Genomic DNA, 19,031 nt, shown 5'->3' with positions numbered 1-19,031 from the left:
AAACACATAAGTAGAACGACTGCAAATGTCACATTGTGGTACGAGACTTGAAGTTCTTGAAATTACAGCCAAAACTGGAATACAGTTGATATTTGCATTTGTTCAGGGAAAAATACCGTCGTTTTCTTCTAAGTGCGGACACATGACGGGAAAGCATATTCTTTGAAGTTTGAGTTTGGCAGCTGTTAAGCAAACAGTTGAAACTTTGGCGCGATAGTTCGAAAGTATTTGACGGACATATTTTAACAGATTAATAGGGTCAATTTCTCAGAAAAGTCTTCGATGTCCAGTCTTGCCGCTATTATAGGAAAACTTGAGTGAACATCTCTCAATGCAAACTTCGAATGATTGAAGACAAAACTTGTTACGTTTGCAGCCAATTCGAGCATGTTTATTTACCCGAATTTTGTCCACACTTAGATGAAAACGATGGTAAGTAGGGAAGTATAAAGAGGCACTTTGAAACATGGGAGAAGGTTAAGGACACACCTGTTGATCGCAAAAAAAGTTATGAGGAAAGATCAAATTGGTAAAATACTATTATTCCGGAAGTAGAAGTTCATTTTGATTGACAGCATATGTAGACGATCGGAACGCTTTCGCGGGAAACAGTTGACGTTGACGTTTTTGAGTATAAAAGCATCATCTTAGGGCCGTTTATACGAGAGAAAATAAGTCGCGGCTTACTCTGGCCGCGGCGTGCATAATACGAGAAAGGAACTATTTATACGAGCGAGTATAAACTCCCAGGCGGGGATAAGCCGCGGCTTGAGAAAGCCGTGAACGTGGATTTTGTACCATTTATACGAGGGGTTCGCGTCTTATGTAAGCCGCGGCCAGAGTTCTCTCGTATAAACGGCCCTAATGTCCTTTTTGTGGCACAAAATTGTAGTTTAAGAAATTAATAAGCAATGAACACACCCGGCACAAGCCACGTGAATATCCGAGGTCTGGCGCTAGCAGTAGGAAAAAGAGAAATAGCGGAAGAATTAAAGAAACATATGAGTGATGCAAAGCAGGGTAGGCTAGCGGAATTGAGACAAAGGATCATATTATCAGAACTGGCCTTCAGACTCCAATGACGAAGCATTTCGGCGAATAAATTATAGTAGCATCTCAAGAAAAGTCATGGGATTACATCCAAGAGGTGCGGCTAAATCAGACTCTATCAGTACACTGCTAGTGGAAGAGAATAAACACACCTGTAGCGATAAAGGAATAAGACCAAGGGCATTTCCTACAGTCTACAGTCTTCTAACAAGATGACGCGGAAAGTACTGTGTAAACAATTCACATAGCCAGCCCATATTCTGATATCGCTGTCACCATTTGTTTGCGATAGTTTTGTTGAAAGCTTTTGCGTTGGTCCGCTTCCACTTTTTCTCTGCTGCTGCCGCTGCTGTGTTTGATGAGATCGATGTGCGTGTCCTTCTTCTGTTTAGTATGAAGACCGGTCCGCTCCGAAAACAACCGAAGAATATTAGTCATAACTAGTTTACCGAAATGGTAGAAATGCTGCCGAGGGGAAGGGAGATGTGCAATTATGCTTGCAGCAATTTAACGACGGTTCGTGCGTGGAATTAAAGGAAGATTTTAGTGGGTCTTGAGCAGGGACGGTACAAAACGTGGACCCCCAACTCGATCCCTTTCGAGAGAAGAAAGAAACCAAGAGATGGTTTTCACAGTGACGTCATCAAATTCTAAAATCAAAATTATTCCCTCTCTGTACAAGTGAAAGTTGAAGATGACCTAGAAATAAACAATTTTTTCAAGTTTCCAGTTCCGTGACTTGTTTTGTTTGGAAAACAAAGCTCTTTGAATTTTGAATTTGCGTGATACCACGATACAAAGATATTTGGTTGAAAAAAATGTCTATCCCTACGAATCTCATGTATTTTATGTCATGAGCGAAAAGTTTTTCCTTGTTTCTGAGTAACGGACATTATTTTTTAATTTGTACCTTCGTGTTTCAACCTCAAGGAAAACGAAGAATTTTCTTCGATAATAAATGAAATTTTCCAGTAGCCACATTTAATACAAGGGTTACCGTTAGGATATCTCTGTTGTAACTTGAAAATACTACATCTGTTTCACTGAAGACACCCCTGAAGGTTCACGTTAATGTTAAATCTGAAGATTTCTGAACATTGTCGCGCCTCGTGTTCAGCAGATTGTTTTCGTATTTTAGATCACGCCTCCACCAGCTTTCAACTTAAGATCTAAGAGGCTATTCATAATCCGAGAGAACAACCCTCTTTGAATCAACAACTACACCACCTTTTTAACATTTCAGGCAAAGCACAAACACTGAGAGAGAAATCAGAGCATTAAAACGAAGTTCTAAAGGAGAAGCAGTTATCGGGAGAAACTTCGAATTTGCAAAAATACTGATGTATTTCTACATTTTGAACTAATGGCATGAATCTTTGTAAGGCTAGTTTTTCTAACGTCAAACTTCCACCCAATAAGTGGCAACAAGTCCTGTGGTCTTAGTTATCAAAGGAAGCCTTTCTGTAGAGAGCAAGACATTATTTTTCCTGGCACTGGAGAACGAAACAGAAAATTCAGTTCTAGGCAGTGCCAATTGGGATAATCTCTTCAAGGTTTCACTGGGTGGAGTATTTGAATGCATCTAGATGTAGATTGTTCCAACCACAATATTTTGATGTGCAGTCAAGATGTACTTGGTAAGTTCAACTTGAAAAGAACGAGGCAACATAGAAAGAAGTTATCAGCACAATGGCTGACATTAATTTGAGTGGTTTGCACAAATAGCACTCCAACCAACCTTAGTTAGAAGAGAAAGCAAGGAAACCCCCATGCAGAACAACAACAGGAGCATGAATGACAAGTAAAGCTGGACGAATATAAACTATTTACATGTTGAGAGGGATAAAAAAAAAACACCCTTTCTATGAAACACCAACATTCCAACATTTGCTATTGTTCTAACTCTATGTTTCCTATGGCATCACGGCTGCCATGTTTGTGTCCCTAAGCAAAGAAACGCTGGTCAAATTATGTCCTAAACTGATTTTCTTTCTTGTGCAAACCTTCATAATAAGAAACAACAAGACTGCTGATTTCTTGATTATAAGTGAAAACTAGCAACATGCAGGGGCACCCAACGATAATCTTCAGTGAAATATGTCAAACTGTCTCAATGGGTCCTACGTTGCCAAACATCTACAGATTTCTTTACTAAAACATTGAATGAAGGACATATTATTTCTGATGTACAAGGTTAAGCATCAAATGGTGCCAGGTTACTTTGAAAACATTTTCAAAAGAAATGATTTAAAGCCATATAGCCTCTGAAACTTAGATTTTATCCTCCTAAGATATATCACTATAAAGTATGGAAGGCACTCCATCAGATACTTGGGCCCAATGTCATGGTCCAAGTTGTCCAACTCTGAGAGAAGTGCACCAACTCTGAAAGACTTCAATCGAATGATAAACTGTAGAGATATCTCTGCATTGGACAACAGTAGCTGTGCCTCTTGCCATCTCTGCAATACCTAATGTAAGATCTTAGCATGTTTTATTTATTGTTGTTCTGTTTGTGTCAAATTAGTTTGTTTCTCCACCTCATTAGCTTTTTTGTAGCCTACTCGTTTGCGTGTTTTGTTTCCGTTCACAAAAGGAGGGGTTGGTGCAGTGGTAAGATCTCTGCCTTCCAACCCTAAGGTCCCGGGTTCCATTCCCGGTTCTGCCGAGACTGGAATATTTGGCGACCTTCTTTCCCGCTAAAGTTCACTCAGCTTTCCATCCTTCTGAGGTCGGTGAAATGAGTACCAGCATACATGGACTGCTTAGAAGCGGCTGCAATTTGCGCCTGTATATGCTTCCAGTCCGCTGGGGGTAAATTGATCATTGTAAAGCGCCCTTGAGACGTTAGTGATAAGGGCGCTATATAAATGCACCACTTTACTTTACTTTACTTTACAACAGTAGCTGTGCCTCTTGCCATCTCTGCAATACCTAATGTAAGATCTTAGCATGTTTTATTTATTGTTGTTCTGTTTGTGTCAAATTAGTTTGTTTCTCCGCCTCATTAGCTTTTTTGTAGCCTACTCGTTAGCGTGTTTTGTTTCCGTTCACTTTTTTTTTTTAATTTTTGCGCATTCGTTTCTTTCGCTCGCCATTTACACCTTCAGTTTTCTCGTTTTGCATAATTTAGTTTCTTCGTGTATAAACCTATGTTTTTTGCCATTGGCTCTCTTCTTTTCTCGGTAATCGAAGTCGCGCTACGCACAGTTAGCTGTTAGGCAGTCCAAGTTTGCCTCAAGCAGTTTAGGTTATCCTTGGTATAAGTTTATGGTCGTAACAATGTAAGTATCATTGTTTTCGGTTAGTTCATTCTATTGTCTTTTATCGTTTTCCTGTTGCATTACGTAACTAATTGCATTTGCTGTAACTTTCTATTTTTCAGTTTTAACCCGCCTTGTTTGTACTATCTTTGTACATAAATATTAGTTTGACATGGATTACGTGGTGTTGGAAAGACGTGACTAGATAGTTTTGGTGCTTTTGGCAGTTACACCTAATATGATATATACCGGTACATTTTCATAATGTTTTAAAATTTTATATGATTAAATTGATATAAACTGTACATATTAATTTTAGACAGTCTTGATACATTACAAGGAGCCTAGAAATGTCTTTCAAAGGCTTTTGGCTTAATTTGCCCATTGGGTGCCCTTGAACATGAACTAGCCTGCATAGCAAGCACTAAAAGGCCAGGGGAAGACGGAGATAGAGCAAGTGCCTATCCTTCCCTTTTAGTGCATGCATAAGCAGGCTAATAATGAACTGAACATCTGCATCATTGCCTTTCTGTTTCACTCACAAATACGACAAATGACGCAATAATTATGACGATTATGACAATAATTATGACAAATGTCATAAAATGATCATTAAATGACAAGACACAAAAGCGTCAACGGCTATCTAATTTTATGACAAGGTTAAGAAATCTTTCTAGCTTCAAAAAGAGTAATGCCCATTTCTTGGTCATACAAAACAGATTCATGGACAAAATATTTGGAAAGGAGGCCAAAGAAACGTTTGTCTCTTTCATAACGTATTTTACATGCCAACAAAACAACCGTATTTTCATCACATAATTCTCTCAGAGTTTTCAGTAAATCGTTGAATGTATCCTCAATGTAAACAATATCAGCCCCCAACACATAATCAAAAGGAGGTGTGAAGGATGAAATGTTCTGCCCCCATTCAAGCTCCTTGATTTCAACCAAGTTTTGTCTTTCGCCGAGATTCCCTTCCACGTTCATTCTCGTGACGTTTAGCGCCATTTTGCGGTCAGTAATTGTCACATGGCCTCCAAGTAAGCTGGCCACGATACCAGCAAACCCTGTCCCGGCTCCAAGTTCAATTACCTTTTTATCTCGCAGTTGAACGGCTATCTTCTCAAGATACCGACCAAGAACGATTGCTGCATCCCAAATAACCGCTGCAACACCAACGTCGTTCCAGTTCTGAAATACAGTAAGCGTTCTCCCGGCAAACTGAAAGGTTCTTTCCTTTGCATGGAACGGACTCAAAATGATCGAAGACGGATCGTATGGAACGATAGCCATTTCTGACACATTTGTTGGATACGATGAGTTAAAAAGAAAAAACAACAAAACAAAGATAATTTCAAACAAATATCTGGTCCACGATTTGACAAAGATCCACTGAAAACCACGCATATCTGCGAACTACAAATAATTGCCAGGCGTTCTACCACTCTAGTTTCTAGTCTTTCTCCTACATAGTTTCGTCGGAGTGCGTGATGTGACGGATTTGCTTGCAGAGGCAAACTCTGTGTTTCTGGCGTTTTCACCGAAGTAAATCTTTGCCAGAAGCAGCTAAGGCACGTGTGATGCAGGTTCAGTACTTAAAACTTTCATCACCATAAATGGGGTCGAAGGTGGACGCAAAGGTTGTTCTTCTCGGAAAGGAATACAGTGGAAAGACCAGTTTAGTGGAAAGATATTTACACGAAAGATTTAACGAAAATGTCCCTTACCAAAATGTGAGTTGCTCCATTCATATTCAGTTTTGTTATTCCTTATGTCATAATGAGAAGGACCGAAGTTAACGTGGTCTCTGAAACAACAGTTGATTTAATTTCCTTTATTTTCGTTAATTTTAATTAATGGGGACCGCATGCCATTAATGAACCGATGAGTTCCAGGATGTCATGCAACGCTCCCCGAACAAAAAAAAAAGCTGCTCACATTGGAAGCACATTTCTTTCCCATTGTTTTGATGGTCTATAATAATAATAATAATAATAATAATAATAATAATAATAATAATAATAATAATAATAATAATAATAATAATAATAATAATAATAATTATTATTATTATTATTATTATTATTATTATTATTATTATTATTGTTATTATTTGGATTGAAATGCCGCAAAAATTCTGACCGCCCAAGAGAGAGTATTTACCCGATATATTCAGCAGCAATATTACCCATAATTTTGCAACAGTATACAGTACTGGAAAGTATTTGTGTATTTGCCTGGTTTCTGGGTGTAGATCAAATCTGTGCTTTGACCTAGGCAAAACTTCATCTACCATAAAAGAAAGCCTTGCTATTACCTAGGTTTTTTTACTGACGCGGTCAGATTTTGACTAGACATTTGTTTGCTTTGGTTTCAGCTCTGTTTTCATGCATTGTGGCAGTTGAGAATACGTGAAATTAATAAAATCGCATGTACAGGAAGACTTGATTTTGAAGTCAATATAAATATCGAATAATATGATTATATTTACATTCTTTCATTCTCTCAGTTCTCCACTTATACTTGCGATTATGGTCAGTGTAAGTGGTCACTTTGAAACATACAACATACCTGCATATTTGTGATGATCGAGCTCATTGATGAAACAAGAGGTATTATTGATCGAGTCGCATGATACAGTTCCAGAAAATGGAACTGTAGCTGTGATTGGCTCAATCCGAGAAAGAAATGTGTTTCCAATGTGAGCAGCCATTCCTTTTGGGGAAGCGTTGCGTGACATCCCGACAGACGGTTGTAAAGGAGACTATCATTACATAGCCCTGGGCAGATGGATACAAATATTTAATTGGACTGAACAGCCTATAAATGGCAAAATACTGATGTGAAATGAAACTCCCAGATTCCGACAAGTTCCATCACAGGCGCCCCAAGCTCAGTGTGAGGGAAGCCAACAAGAATATAAGAATTTGTATGGGAATCCCGATAAAAGACCTGAGCAGATAAATTTTACAAAAAAATTCTCAATGAAAAGCCTAACCTTATTGCCATTTTGGCTGGCTTCCTTTCTGTGTGTTTTTTTCTCCAGATTCAACGCGAATTGAGCCATTATCAGTTTCTCCGGTGTCTACGGTTATAATAAAATGCCAAGGCTGAAAACTGAATTCTCAGGAGCCCACCAAATGGAGTCAAATGTTCCTGGATAAAATTTTTCCACTGTTACAATTCCGCCATAGAATTCAAGGGCAAAGGTTTTTCTTTCATTTCAATCTGCTAGCCGGACAATTGAAGCCTTGCCAGGAACGTCAGGCGGCTGTTAGAGTCCCAAACAAAAGGATGAAATGACTGAAAGGTCCTTGTACACTTTGAACACAACATGGCGACCGTTGAGTTCGGTTTGTTAACGTCGTCAGGGACAATAGACAAGGACTTGTTACCAAGACAAAAACAAAGACTTGTTAACCAAACCGAACTCAACAGTCGCCGTGTTGGGTTCATACTGTAAGCTTGAATAGCGACGTGGTGTGTGATTGTTGAAATATACCACAATCTCTGTCAACATGGAATTGCAAACTTTTTCGGGCCTTCGTGTTTTTAGCAAGTTTTACGAAATATGTGAGTCAGCGAGGCTGCATTAAAAAGGAAAACATTAAGACTTACCTGAAAGCTACCAGTTGTGAATAAGTGTTTTGTCTCTTGCTCTATTTCTCTCAACCTTACAGTGTTCTCCATTGAAATTTTCTCTTCTCCTTCCTTGGCTTCTCTCGAGGGTTTCCTTGCTTAAATTACACAAATTGTGTCACCTCTTCTCTCCTACTCTTTCCTGTTCTTTATCCTGTTGCTCATCACTAATATGACTTCCTGCTGGAAAAACACGGGTTGCCAAATGCAACACTGCCACGAAATTTCCTGCCAAGGAAACTTTCCTGAACACTCCCGTCCCCAGAGGCTGTCTTGCCTCCCCTTCTTCACCCCGACAACCCATGGTGCTCTGCTGGCGTATTTTGCACGCCTGAGCTCAGGTACTATAATAATTATTGTTGACAACCGAGGAACTGATAATGGGTCAATTTGCGTCGAATCTGAAAAAAACCACACAGGAAGGAAGCGATCCACAATGGCAATAAGGTTAGGCTTTTTCATTGAGTATTTTTTAGTAAAATGTTATCTTTTCAGGTCTTTTATCAGGATTCCCATACAAATCCTTATATTTTTGTTGGCTTTCCCTTACACTGAGTTTGGGGGGTGGGGGGGGGGGGGGGGGGCCTGTGGTTCCATCCAGACCTTTAAAAAAAGCCCTCCGTGGGGTTGGTGCAGATAAAATTGGAATCACCCAATTCACAATGGCAAAACAGGATAAAACAATGACAATAAGATACTGTAATGTCCCCTGCTAGAAGAGGATCTTTTCTTTTTGCTTTCACTGGGCTGACGAGTCTGGGAAAAGAGACCTCTGCCGTGGGTCGAAACTCGCTCTGATCCAACCGCCGTCCACAACCTTGGACGGCACTCTTCAAACTGCATGCCACCATGATATGTTTGCTGACTGTGACTTAAGCCCACTGTCTCCAGCGCATTCCTTTACAGTAATTCCGCTGTTGTTAAGTGACCCCAAACAACATGAAGAATCACGTGAGGATTTGGTCGCTAAGTAACTGCCACGCATGCTCGGCAAAGTGATTTTCTCTCATTCGATGGTTTAACACTCGCAGACATTTTACTCATTGCCTGCACGTATTATTTGTTTAACCATCAAATAAGATTTTTTTATTTTGTTTTGTTTTCAGACAATTGGAGCAGCATTTGGTGCAAAGAAAATTACTGTGGGTAACAAATGTGTGACACTGGGGATTTGGGTGAGTTCATTTATTTTACGACTAATATTATTTATTTCCAAATATATGCAAAGTTGACAGGATTGAGTGGCAATCCTGGCCCCAATTATTGATAATTCAAAGGATGGATGGTGCTATGGGCCGGAAGTCGCTATCTCAGCCACAAACATGCTGCACATGTAAAGGGTGTGGGTGTGCCATGTTAGTTGGAGATGGGGATGAGGTTGTTTTTGTGTGTCTGAGTGTGTGTGGTGTACATGTGAGTTGTAATTTTTAGGTTAGGGGATGGGACTGTAAGGGTGTAGTAGTATATGGTATAGTCTGTAGTTTCTCTTCTTGTATGTAATGATGTATTATTTTTTTCAATGGAGAAATTAAAAAAAATTACCAAAAATTACAAAAATAAATCAATCCCTATCCAGTGGATTTAGTAAGTTGGTTTTGATGGTGCTTTTTTGCTGGATGGTGCTGCCCTTCTCCTGAAAACAAAAACAAAAAACAAAAACAAAAAACAAAGAGAGAATAAGAAAAGAAGGCTACATGTTTAGCTACATGTAAAATTATTAACATTTATGACTGTCTTTTTTATCATTCTTTTCACGTTTCATTTTATAGGACACGGCTGGCTCTGAAAGATATGAAGCAATGAGTCGAATTTACTATCGTGGAGCAAAAGCAGCAGTTTTATGTTATGGTAAGGAGAGATTCTGAGGATAACATTCAAGGGTACCTTAGTTTTTTTCTAAAGGTGACTTAATAATTAACCATAGCGGCGGAAATCAGAACATTGTATACATGTATTCCTTGTATTTTGAAATGTACAACACTGTGCTTTTGCTGTGTTTTTTATTGTGACATGAAGATATCATGGTAAAGGTCTGAGAACAATCACAATACAAGTCCGAACATATCATTTTGTCTGTTGATTGATGTTGATATGATATTGAATAAGCAAGGTCCATACTGATTTCCCTTGCCTCAAATTCAATTATTGTTTTGTTGTGCACTGTTTGAGAAAATCAAGTTAAAAAATGTAAGTATGGTCATGTGGAACCCAGATTTTTTTCTATTCAAGCATGACAAAGTGTACAAAGTATAATATGAAATCAGTCTTGGGTCCCTTGGCCAAAATGCTGTAGCTAAAACAGTAATGTCCTCAGATTAGCCAATAATTATTGTTAGCTGGTAGGTTATAACATTATGATGGTTGTTTAAAAATTCACAGAACGAGGGTTAAGCAACTGGGATGGAAGGGGGAGAGGGGGACAGGCCTTCTGATAGGGTGCGATTAAAAAATGCAAATTATGCGATTTTTTCAGAGCAGATCGTGTGATTAGAAAGGCCAATTATGCGATAAATAATGTAAATTATGCGATTTTTTTTGTCAGCAATTTTAAGCTTGTTTTATAAGGTTTCAGGTTAAGAAAAACACTTTTTTGCTGCCCTAAAGACATTTTGAACACAAAGGAACAGTAATTATGTATCTCGATCGACATTAGTTGGGATAAATAAAAAAAAGGAGGTCTTCTGCACTACCAGTGCACCACGTTAAAAGTTGAAAGGACACAGCTAACATGCCAAATGAATGATCAAGGTGCTCGTCAACCAGGAACTTCCGAAGTTGGTCAATCACAATAGGGCCATACCCCCATTTATACGAGAGAAAATAAGCCGCGGCTTTCTCTGGCCGCTGCTTACAGAAAACTCGAATGTTCACCCCGTATAAATGGTACAAAATCTACGTTCACGTCTTTTTCAATCCGTGGCTTATATTGACCTGGGAATATATATTCGTATAAATAGTTCCTTTTGCGTATTTTGTACACCGTGGCCAGAGTAAGTCGCGGCTTATTTTAAAAGGCCCTAATATTGCACGACGAGAAAAACATCAGTCCATCGTCCACATGGAGCGTACCTGTGAGGTACTTTCTTCCTCGATCGTGAGGTGTCAGATTGGGCGGAAGGTGGGAACTTCCTTCTTCGTCGAAGAAAAAGCGAGCGTTTTCACAACAAACTTATCCATGAGTAAGTTTTTATCAGTTTTCATCGAAAGAAACTACATTTTGCCGAAAAACTTACAACTTCGGTTATTTTTCACAAATCTCTGCAACTGTGTCATTTCAGTGGTGCGTATATAAGCGCGTGTTTGTGTTGCACCAATAGAAGGAGACTCGTACCCAGGTCCCCTACATGAACAATAAGCCTTGAACTTCGACTGTTTACGAAATCGAAGGCGACAAAGGTTTTTTTAGCCTTTTTCCAAGATAAATCATCTTAAAAATGGCATATTTATGCAGGAATTTCTAAGAAACGTGTTGATTTATGTTTCATTTTATGAATTTTGTGCGTCCTTTTGTGAATTATGCGATTTTTCGTGAATTGTGCGATCGGATGCGATTTGAGGTCGATTGTGCGAAATCGCACCATCGCGTAATATCAGAAGGCCTGGGGGGAGGGTGCTAAGTTGTGGATCAAAAATAACCTGACTGTGCCATGTACAGAGATCAAGATCAATTAATAACATTGATATTATTAAGCCTGTCCTCGAAAAGAACTTAAGAGCATTATGCATGTTAACCTGCAAGCTTAAGTATTCAAGTGAGCTACGATCCTCGCAGTTATGAACACAATTTTAGCAATTACCGGTATTGTGTAGAAAAGTGTAAAAAACTCAGGCCTTCCAATGGGGTGACCTCGCGATGCCCGTGTGACACTTTAACCAACTGAGCTATGGAGCCACTGATGTTGGGAGTGGTTCATTTGTTCAAATGCTCTCGTGATAAATGAATTAATGAATGAAATTATACAATGAAGTGAATTAGTCTATCACACCAGCATTTTTTCAGGCTTCTCTATGCAATTGCTAAAATTGTGTTCATAACTGCGAGGATCAAAGCTCACTTGATTTCATATCCACAGTTCAATATAATGATCCATTTCATATATATATCATTTTGTTCATTGAATTTTAAGTATGTCAACACATGGAAGTATTTCTTTGTGACGATTTGAGAAGAGCTTCACATTCTGTGATTCATGCTGGTTTATGAACTTGTAAATTATTTTTCAGATCTCACTGAAAAGTCCAGTTTTGAACGAGCAAAGTTTTGGGTTAATGAGTTGAAGACGTATGAAGATGTTAGTATTAAATTTATGTAAGGGACCAGTCAGTGATTTAAGATGATGCAGAATATCTTGTAGAGTGGAGAGAAAATTTGTTGACCCAGCCCCTTCATCCACCAGCAGACCCCAGACCTATAATCGCTTAGTTCATCCACCCGCAGTCTTGATTGTCCATACAATCCGCAAGTTCATCATTCATGCTGACACAAGCATCTTTCATCAGTATGTCTACTTGTATGTGGATTTTGATTGGTCTCCCCTCATGGCTACCCCTACGACCATTGAGGGGGTTCCCACAGCAAAACCTGGTTGGTAGAAAGTTTGGGATGACATACTTTTAATTAGTATTGACCTGTCCCTTAAAAACTTATGCTTTTCAAGTCTGAATGTGGTACAGAAATAAGCATAAAAAATAGTAATACAAGGCTTATTAGTAGGAATAACTGATATTACCAATAATAACGTTAAATTTAGACTAATGTTCAGGCCACCTTTATCTGCTGAGATGTAATGTTACGTGTCCAAAGGAAATTAATCCTTTTTGATGCAGCTGGGGATTGAGGGGTTTGGAGTAGAGTCTTGTAAAACTGTGCATGGCATTTACTAGTTGTTTTTGAGCATAGAATTTTTAAATAAGAGAAAGAGTCCTCAAAACGCAGTCAAGGTAACTTGTAGGCAAAATGTAAAATGATCTTTTGTATTGAATTGCTTGTATTTTATCTTATCAAACATGAAATTTTATGGAACAACTGCAATCTTTTAATTGAAAAGAAGTCCATTTTCTACAGAAATTGCTTTGCCAAAGGTATTTTGCATGTCCATCATTAAATGATTTTATTATTAAACGAATGCAGTAGTTTCTACAATCTAGCTGATTTTCAAGCAATTTATAACCTGAATGTGCCATTTACAGTACCATCTTCTGTGGTCTTGATGCCATTCCTAGTGTGTGGAAAAACAAAATAAAATAGCATTCCAGAATTGACAATGTCATACAAAATTGTAATGCTATTTTTCATAACAGATTCAAGTTTCTCTACCATTTCAAAAAGCTCTTTCATGCCACCAACCACCCAATGTAAGATACTCGTACATGGCTTTACCGAGAACAATGTTTATTCATTTAGGTTTCCTATTACCTTTTATGATTACAAAAGAAGTCAAAATCATAATGTTTCAATATGAAATCATACACAACATGCTACCTACCCAAAATAATGAGTTTATACTGTGAGGGTTTTTCAGAAAGCAATTGTTGTCTTCAGATATATAAAAACAAAACACAAACCTAATAACCACGGCAGCAGTATGAAATGCTATCCTTAAAACAAAGTAAAATACTATGCGGCTTCTTTGATAATACGTTGCATTGGCATGCTCTGAACCAGTCAATTATTGCATTGGCAAAATACCACATCCACTGCACAAATGGTCGCCATGATATTGGTCTTCCAAATCTTAATATTCTTGAAAAGAAATTGCAGTTGCAAAAAAAAATGTTTTCAAAATTTTCAGCAAACATGGGCTTGTCTTTTGTTACGTCTCAATGCAATGCTCCAATGTCACTGTGTGGGTCAAATGTAATTATAATGTAAGTAGGAAATGGCATCACAAGCAAGATTATGTTACAAATGTTTGTAAGTTATGTAAGTTATGTAAGTAGTGTTTGTATTGCAAGTATTGTTTGCAAAATAAAGTAAAATTATTAATTGAAAAATAAATAATTAATATTTTGTATCTTGACAGAATTGTAAGATATACCTTTGTGGCACCAAGTATGACTTAGTCCAAGGTGACAAAAAATTGCGCCAAGTTGACTATCACACGACAACAGATTATGCAGATGGTATGTAGTATCTGGCCTGACATAAATCGAATTATCATTGAAATAACATCTTGCTCCATTATGAATGATTTAAAAATGAAAATAATAATAATAATAATAATAATAATAATAATAATAATAATAATAATAATTAGTATCTGAACAGAAAGATTGACTTGAGCCCCAGGTGCATGGTTTGCACCCGGCTGATGCACTAAAAGAACTCCAGCAAAGACTGTGAGAGTATAGATGATGATAATAATAATAATAATAATAATAATAATAATGATAAATTCTTGACTTTCTGTTAACAGAACAACCTGTGAGGAGATGGTATTCAAACTCTGCAGTCATAAGCACTGCTAAACCTTGGCCCTGAACCTGGGGCATAGAGATAAAGTGTCTTCTGTAGGATTAACCCTAACCCAATGACTGCAGAGTTCTGCATTCCTCCCAACACAGCCACCAGACACCACACCCAAACAGCCAACCACCAATGGTAGTTGGTGATTTTCTCATTCTCTTTAGTCACCATGTTCCTATTCCAAGGCAATGAGAAAATCGACAAACATCCACTCCTGAGCTGCTCAATCCACCACAGTAACATCTGGATGGTTATTTTTCACCTTCTTTGCTGTCTCAATGCTCCTATCTGACCACATCTCCGTATTCCCATCCTCAGACACCCTCACCTCATCTGGAACCTCCTCATACCACACATCAACACACTATGTATACTTCCGACAAAGTTCCCAGAACACCCTCAAACTTATGCGATCATGCCACTTCCGATAGTCTCCCTCTGCAACAAACCAGTATTACCACTTGCCACATGCCCAAGCGACTCCACCACTGTACCACACACTCTACACTTTGATTTGCATCCTCCTTCTCAATTGCGACTCGAAAAAACTTTTTTCACAAAGGCTGCTCCTGAGCATTGAAAACATACCCCTCTACAGGGATGTAGATAATAGCCGGAAGCCGGGAAAATTACCCGGCTGTGAACGCGTTTTTTCCGGCTGTAAAGCACTTTTTCTTTCTCCAAGATGTTTTTAAATGTTGTCAGAAGATTTTTATTTATTTATTTCGTTTGTTTACACCTTCATTGCTGTCTTACCTGAACTGAAAGGATTGTAAATACTCCATTTAGTGCGACGATCGCATCATTTGCATTTCATCGTCCATTTTGCAGGCTCAATGGGCAGCGGTATTTGTATTTCATGTATGCGAAATAATGAATGCCGAATTGCGTATCTCTGACGGTTGAAATATTATTGCTTTATAACGTCGGGAAAAAGAAAGAAAAATGATTCTGTAGCCGTTGGTATCATGAAATTTTTTAGGTCTACCGAAAGAAACACGCTAAGTTCTAAGGACCCAACTGACATTGCTGAAAGAAGCTGAATTAAGGGAAAAATTTAAACAAATGTTACCTGATAAAAGTCTGTCCTGAATGCCCTTGATTTTGCCCCCAAAATCAAGGAAAATGCATCTCCAAGAGTATGCATTTTCAAAATTTCCCGGGGGGGCATGCCCCCGGACACCCCTAGGTATAGCGTGCCAAAGGCACGCTAGGGTCGGCCTTCGGCCCAAATACCCGCCTATCATTGCTAGATTCCCGCCTGCTAAAAACTTTAGCTACATCCCTGCTCTATGTTCTTCCCAAACTACTCAGCCCCAAGCCACTGCCACAACCTCTCATCAGCCTCTCTATTACATCCCTTATAAACTACTCATGCAACCTCTTCTCCCAAAAATGTCTCCTTCCTTGCCTTCACCCCTTGCTTCTTGTGCTCACTTTTGTTTCCTCCCACCTGCAATGTCTCTCCAACAACCTTCAAGATCCACTCATCACTCACCACTCACCTTTGCACATCCAAACAGGCCAAGTTCTTCACACAATCATACACACTGATCAATCCCCTCCTGCCAACTTTTCTCTTAGAGTACCTCGCTACACTCCCCTTCTTGTGGAACGCCCCAAACATTGTCAACCTCTTCCTTACCTTCACATCAATTTCCCTGAGTTCCCGACCACTCCAATCCGAAATCCCTGGACTGTACCTCATCGCACCTATAGCCCATGAATTTATTGCGCTCCTCAAATTCTCCTGCGTGACCTTCTCCTTCATCTCCTGCACAATAGACCATATTCATAAATGGTGGCCACAAAATTATTCTTTTGTCTTTGTTCCAGTTATCCTCTCTATCCTCACTTTGGAGCAAAAACTCTTTTTAATTTTGGTCATGCTAACGAAGCTAGTGAGGATGATTAGCATAAAGACAAAAGAAGGGAGTCACTGTGGTTATTTAAGTGGTCATCAACTTCCCTGTTGACCACCTTATCTTCCTTCTCTCCACCTTCTTCAACCTTGAAATCTATCTCACTCTCAGACATCTTCTGACTCTGTAACAACAACAACATTGGCACCAGACACATGTACCTCCTCACTGTCATCATCAAATCCCACAAACTCTTCCTCATCATTACTTTCTCCAAACAACTTATTCCCCTTAGCTTCACTGATCATCCACCCTCTCCTGATCTTTACAATCCTTCTTTCCAGTCTTATCCCTTATCTTGCCAGTCTCATCTCTCTCCATCTTGGTCAGCAGATTACCCAGCTCAATGCACTTCAACTGTGAGATCAAACTGGGGTTCTTCCCACACACTCAAGCATTTCTCATCCCACAAAGCCTTCACCTTCTTGACATACGCTCACATCTTCTGCCCACCACTCCTAACCAAACACTCCAACAACACTTTCCTCTCCTAATGCATCCACTTAGACTTGTTTTTCATTCTCTTCCCAGACTTTCTACCTTTCCCAGTCACACCAAGAACCTTGTCACCTTTTCCTGTCAAACCTTCACAGCCATTGGTCCCTCCCTCTGCACTACGACCAAAACATTCAATGACACTAGCCTGATGCCCCAATATAGCTTTTAAAAAAGCTCTGACTTTCCTTTTCAGAAGGGTTGAAAGTAGCTCCTCCCCTCTGGAACCTAGCCTCTTCTGACAGCACGTGCTCGTGCTGGGAAAGTCTTGAGAAATTAAGGTTGTTTACCATTTACAACCAGAAACTAGTTGGTACTAGGTTTGTTCAAATGGTAAGCAAAAAACTCCCGAATGGGAAATTTAGTTGGGATAGGCGTGTACCATTTGCAAAATTCGTTCACGTTTACCGAGAGAGTCTGGAGGGAGGCAAAATCATGGAGGAATGCAAAATGGTAAACATGTTTCCCCTTTGGAAATTCCGTTTGAGAATTTTGGACTACCTTTCGAGAAATCCCGTTTTCTGCGGAAATTTTCCGTTTGGGAAGACCAAAATAGGCTTACCATTTACATTCCAACCGAAATTGCCGAATTTGTAAATGGTAAACAACCTAAGTCACTTGCTGGACTGATGTTTTTCTATTTTCCTTTTTCCAACATACTGGAAAGTTTGACATTTATTTTATTTTAACTCGTAGACTGCTAGGAGTCCGAAGGAGACTTAAAACGTTTTAATACTCTTTCTAATGCCAGATGATTTTACTTGTCAATTGGGGTGGTTCAGGAGTCAATGGGTTGAAAAAAAGGAGTTGAGTTCTTATAGGACAGTGTTGCAAACAGTGTTGCATTTTTTTTCAACTTACTCAAAACATAACATTTCAAGTGTACATTTAGCTTACTGTTTAGCTTACTTTTCCTGCGAAGAAACTGATGTTTTTGATCTAGTTATCATCATCTTATCCTCTTGTGCATCATTTTTGTTTCAACTGTGCAATGTTATTGACATCACATTACATTTTTGTCTTAAGAAATAAATGCCAAGGTATTTGAAACCTCAAGCAAAACTGGCCATAATGTTGGTGAGTTTTAAAAGTACTCAAATTCAAGGATAGTGGTGGATGTGAGGATGTTAGGAAAGTCTTGTAAAGACGAATCTTATGTTGAACAAAATAACCTGTGTTTCTGTTTAAAATGTACATTGATTGAGTGTTGTGAAGCAATACCAGCATTTATTGTTCAACTTTGTGAATGTCATGAGAACTGCTTGCATTATTTTATTCGTATATGATTAGTTCCTGAACATTTTTACCAAATGGCTGCTAGGCCTAAATTAATTTTTTCTAAGACTGGATAACATTATTTAGTGGATAGTATCTTCCCCTATTGCAATTTGCAGTGTGACCCTTTGACCTACGCAAACGTCAATAACTATTACGGTAACTCTGACAGTGAAAAACTGTCCTTTTTTAAAACTTTACACTTTGTTTCTTTATGTCTTCACACATTCAAATAATTTAGTAAAAGGTGCAAATTAAGGACATTCGCACCCATTGCTACTACGCATTTTTTCGCGCATGTCACGCACACGTCATGCATCGCAGACCACGAAGGTGAACGAACATGGCATCGAGCCAGTGTTTGATCCTCGCTCGGGCAAAGGGTTGCTTGTGCTCTCGAGAATGCTCGGTGACCCCCATTTTTCTTTCCGTAGATCACTTCCTTTCCTGATTTTGTCCATTTTAACAATAAACAAAAAAATATATACGTGAGAAGTTAGAAATATTTTGCCCTTTATGATCTCGTGCGACCGACGTTTTCTTTCCTAGGTTAATATGTATCGTTTTTCAAGGTCTATTTCACCTCAGAAAAAGACATCAGCTGCAATAGTATGTTTGGTTATATTAGTTGTGTTGAAATGAGTACGTTTACCCGATCTAAATTTCACTAATATAACTTTTTTTTTTATTGCTGACAGTTGTAAGCTAACATCGTCTTAAAAGTAACGCAAGCTTCTAAAAATGCACCTTATCTCGAAAACGAGCACGGTGACCCCCCATTTTTTTCCCTTTTTGCCAAAAGTAGATCATTACCTTTCTGCGTGGCAAGTTTGAAAAAATCTGTGTGTGGGAACATTCTGGCCGCGAACGTCCTTAAACAGTTTGCACAGTTGAGTTCTGGTGAAATCCCAGTACTGC

General features: G+C 38.8%; 2 protein-coding genes across 2 annotated transcripts in view; one reads left to right on the top strand and one right to left on the bottom strand.

Moving 5' to 3' along the window:
- Positions 1-4,829: 4,829 nt before the first annotated feature.
- On the bottom strand, positions 4,830-5,745 carry LOC138006994 (protein N-lysine methyltransferase METTL21A-like). The gene has a single exon (XM_068853645.1). It carries the CDS (start codon positions 5,721-5,723, stop codon positions 4,977-4,979), a length of 747 nt encoding a protein of 248 aa, XP_068709746.1. The 5' UTR covers positions 5,724-5,745; the 3' UTR covers positions 4,830-4,976.
- A 42-nt stretch (positions 5,746-5,787) lies between these two features.
- The window catches only part of LOC138006995 (ras-related protein Rab-24-like), a 20,879-nt gene continuing 7,635 nt past the window's right edge, over positions 5,788-19,031 (top strand). The window contains exons 1-6 of the mRNA XM_068853646.1: positions 5,788-6,049; positions 9,062-9,130; positions 9,725-9,803; positions 12,180-12,247; positions 13,979-14,078; positions 17,865-17,915. Of these exons, the coding sequence (XP_068709747.1) occupies positions 5,933-6,049; positions 9,062-9,130; positions 9,725-9,803; positions 12,180-12,247; positions 13,979-14,078; positions 17,865-17,915 (484 nt within the window). The 5' untranslated portion in view covers positions 5,788-5,932. The remainder of the gene's footprint in view (positions 6,050-9,061; positions 9,131-9,724; positions 9,804-12,179; positions 12,248-13,978; positions 14,079-17,864; positions 17,916-19,031) is intronic.

The sequence above is a fragment of the Montipora foliosa genome, chromosome 6, assembly GCF_036669935.1.
Source record: "Montipora foliosa isolate CH-2021 chromosome 6, ASM3666993v2, whole genome shotgun sequence".
NCBI lineage: Eukaryota > Metazoa > Cnidaria > Anthozoa > Scleractinia > Acroporidae > Montipora > Montipora foliosa.
The sequence above is the reverse complement of the archived record's forward strand: the minus strand, read 5'-3'. Positions and strand labels throughout refer to the sequence as shown.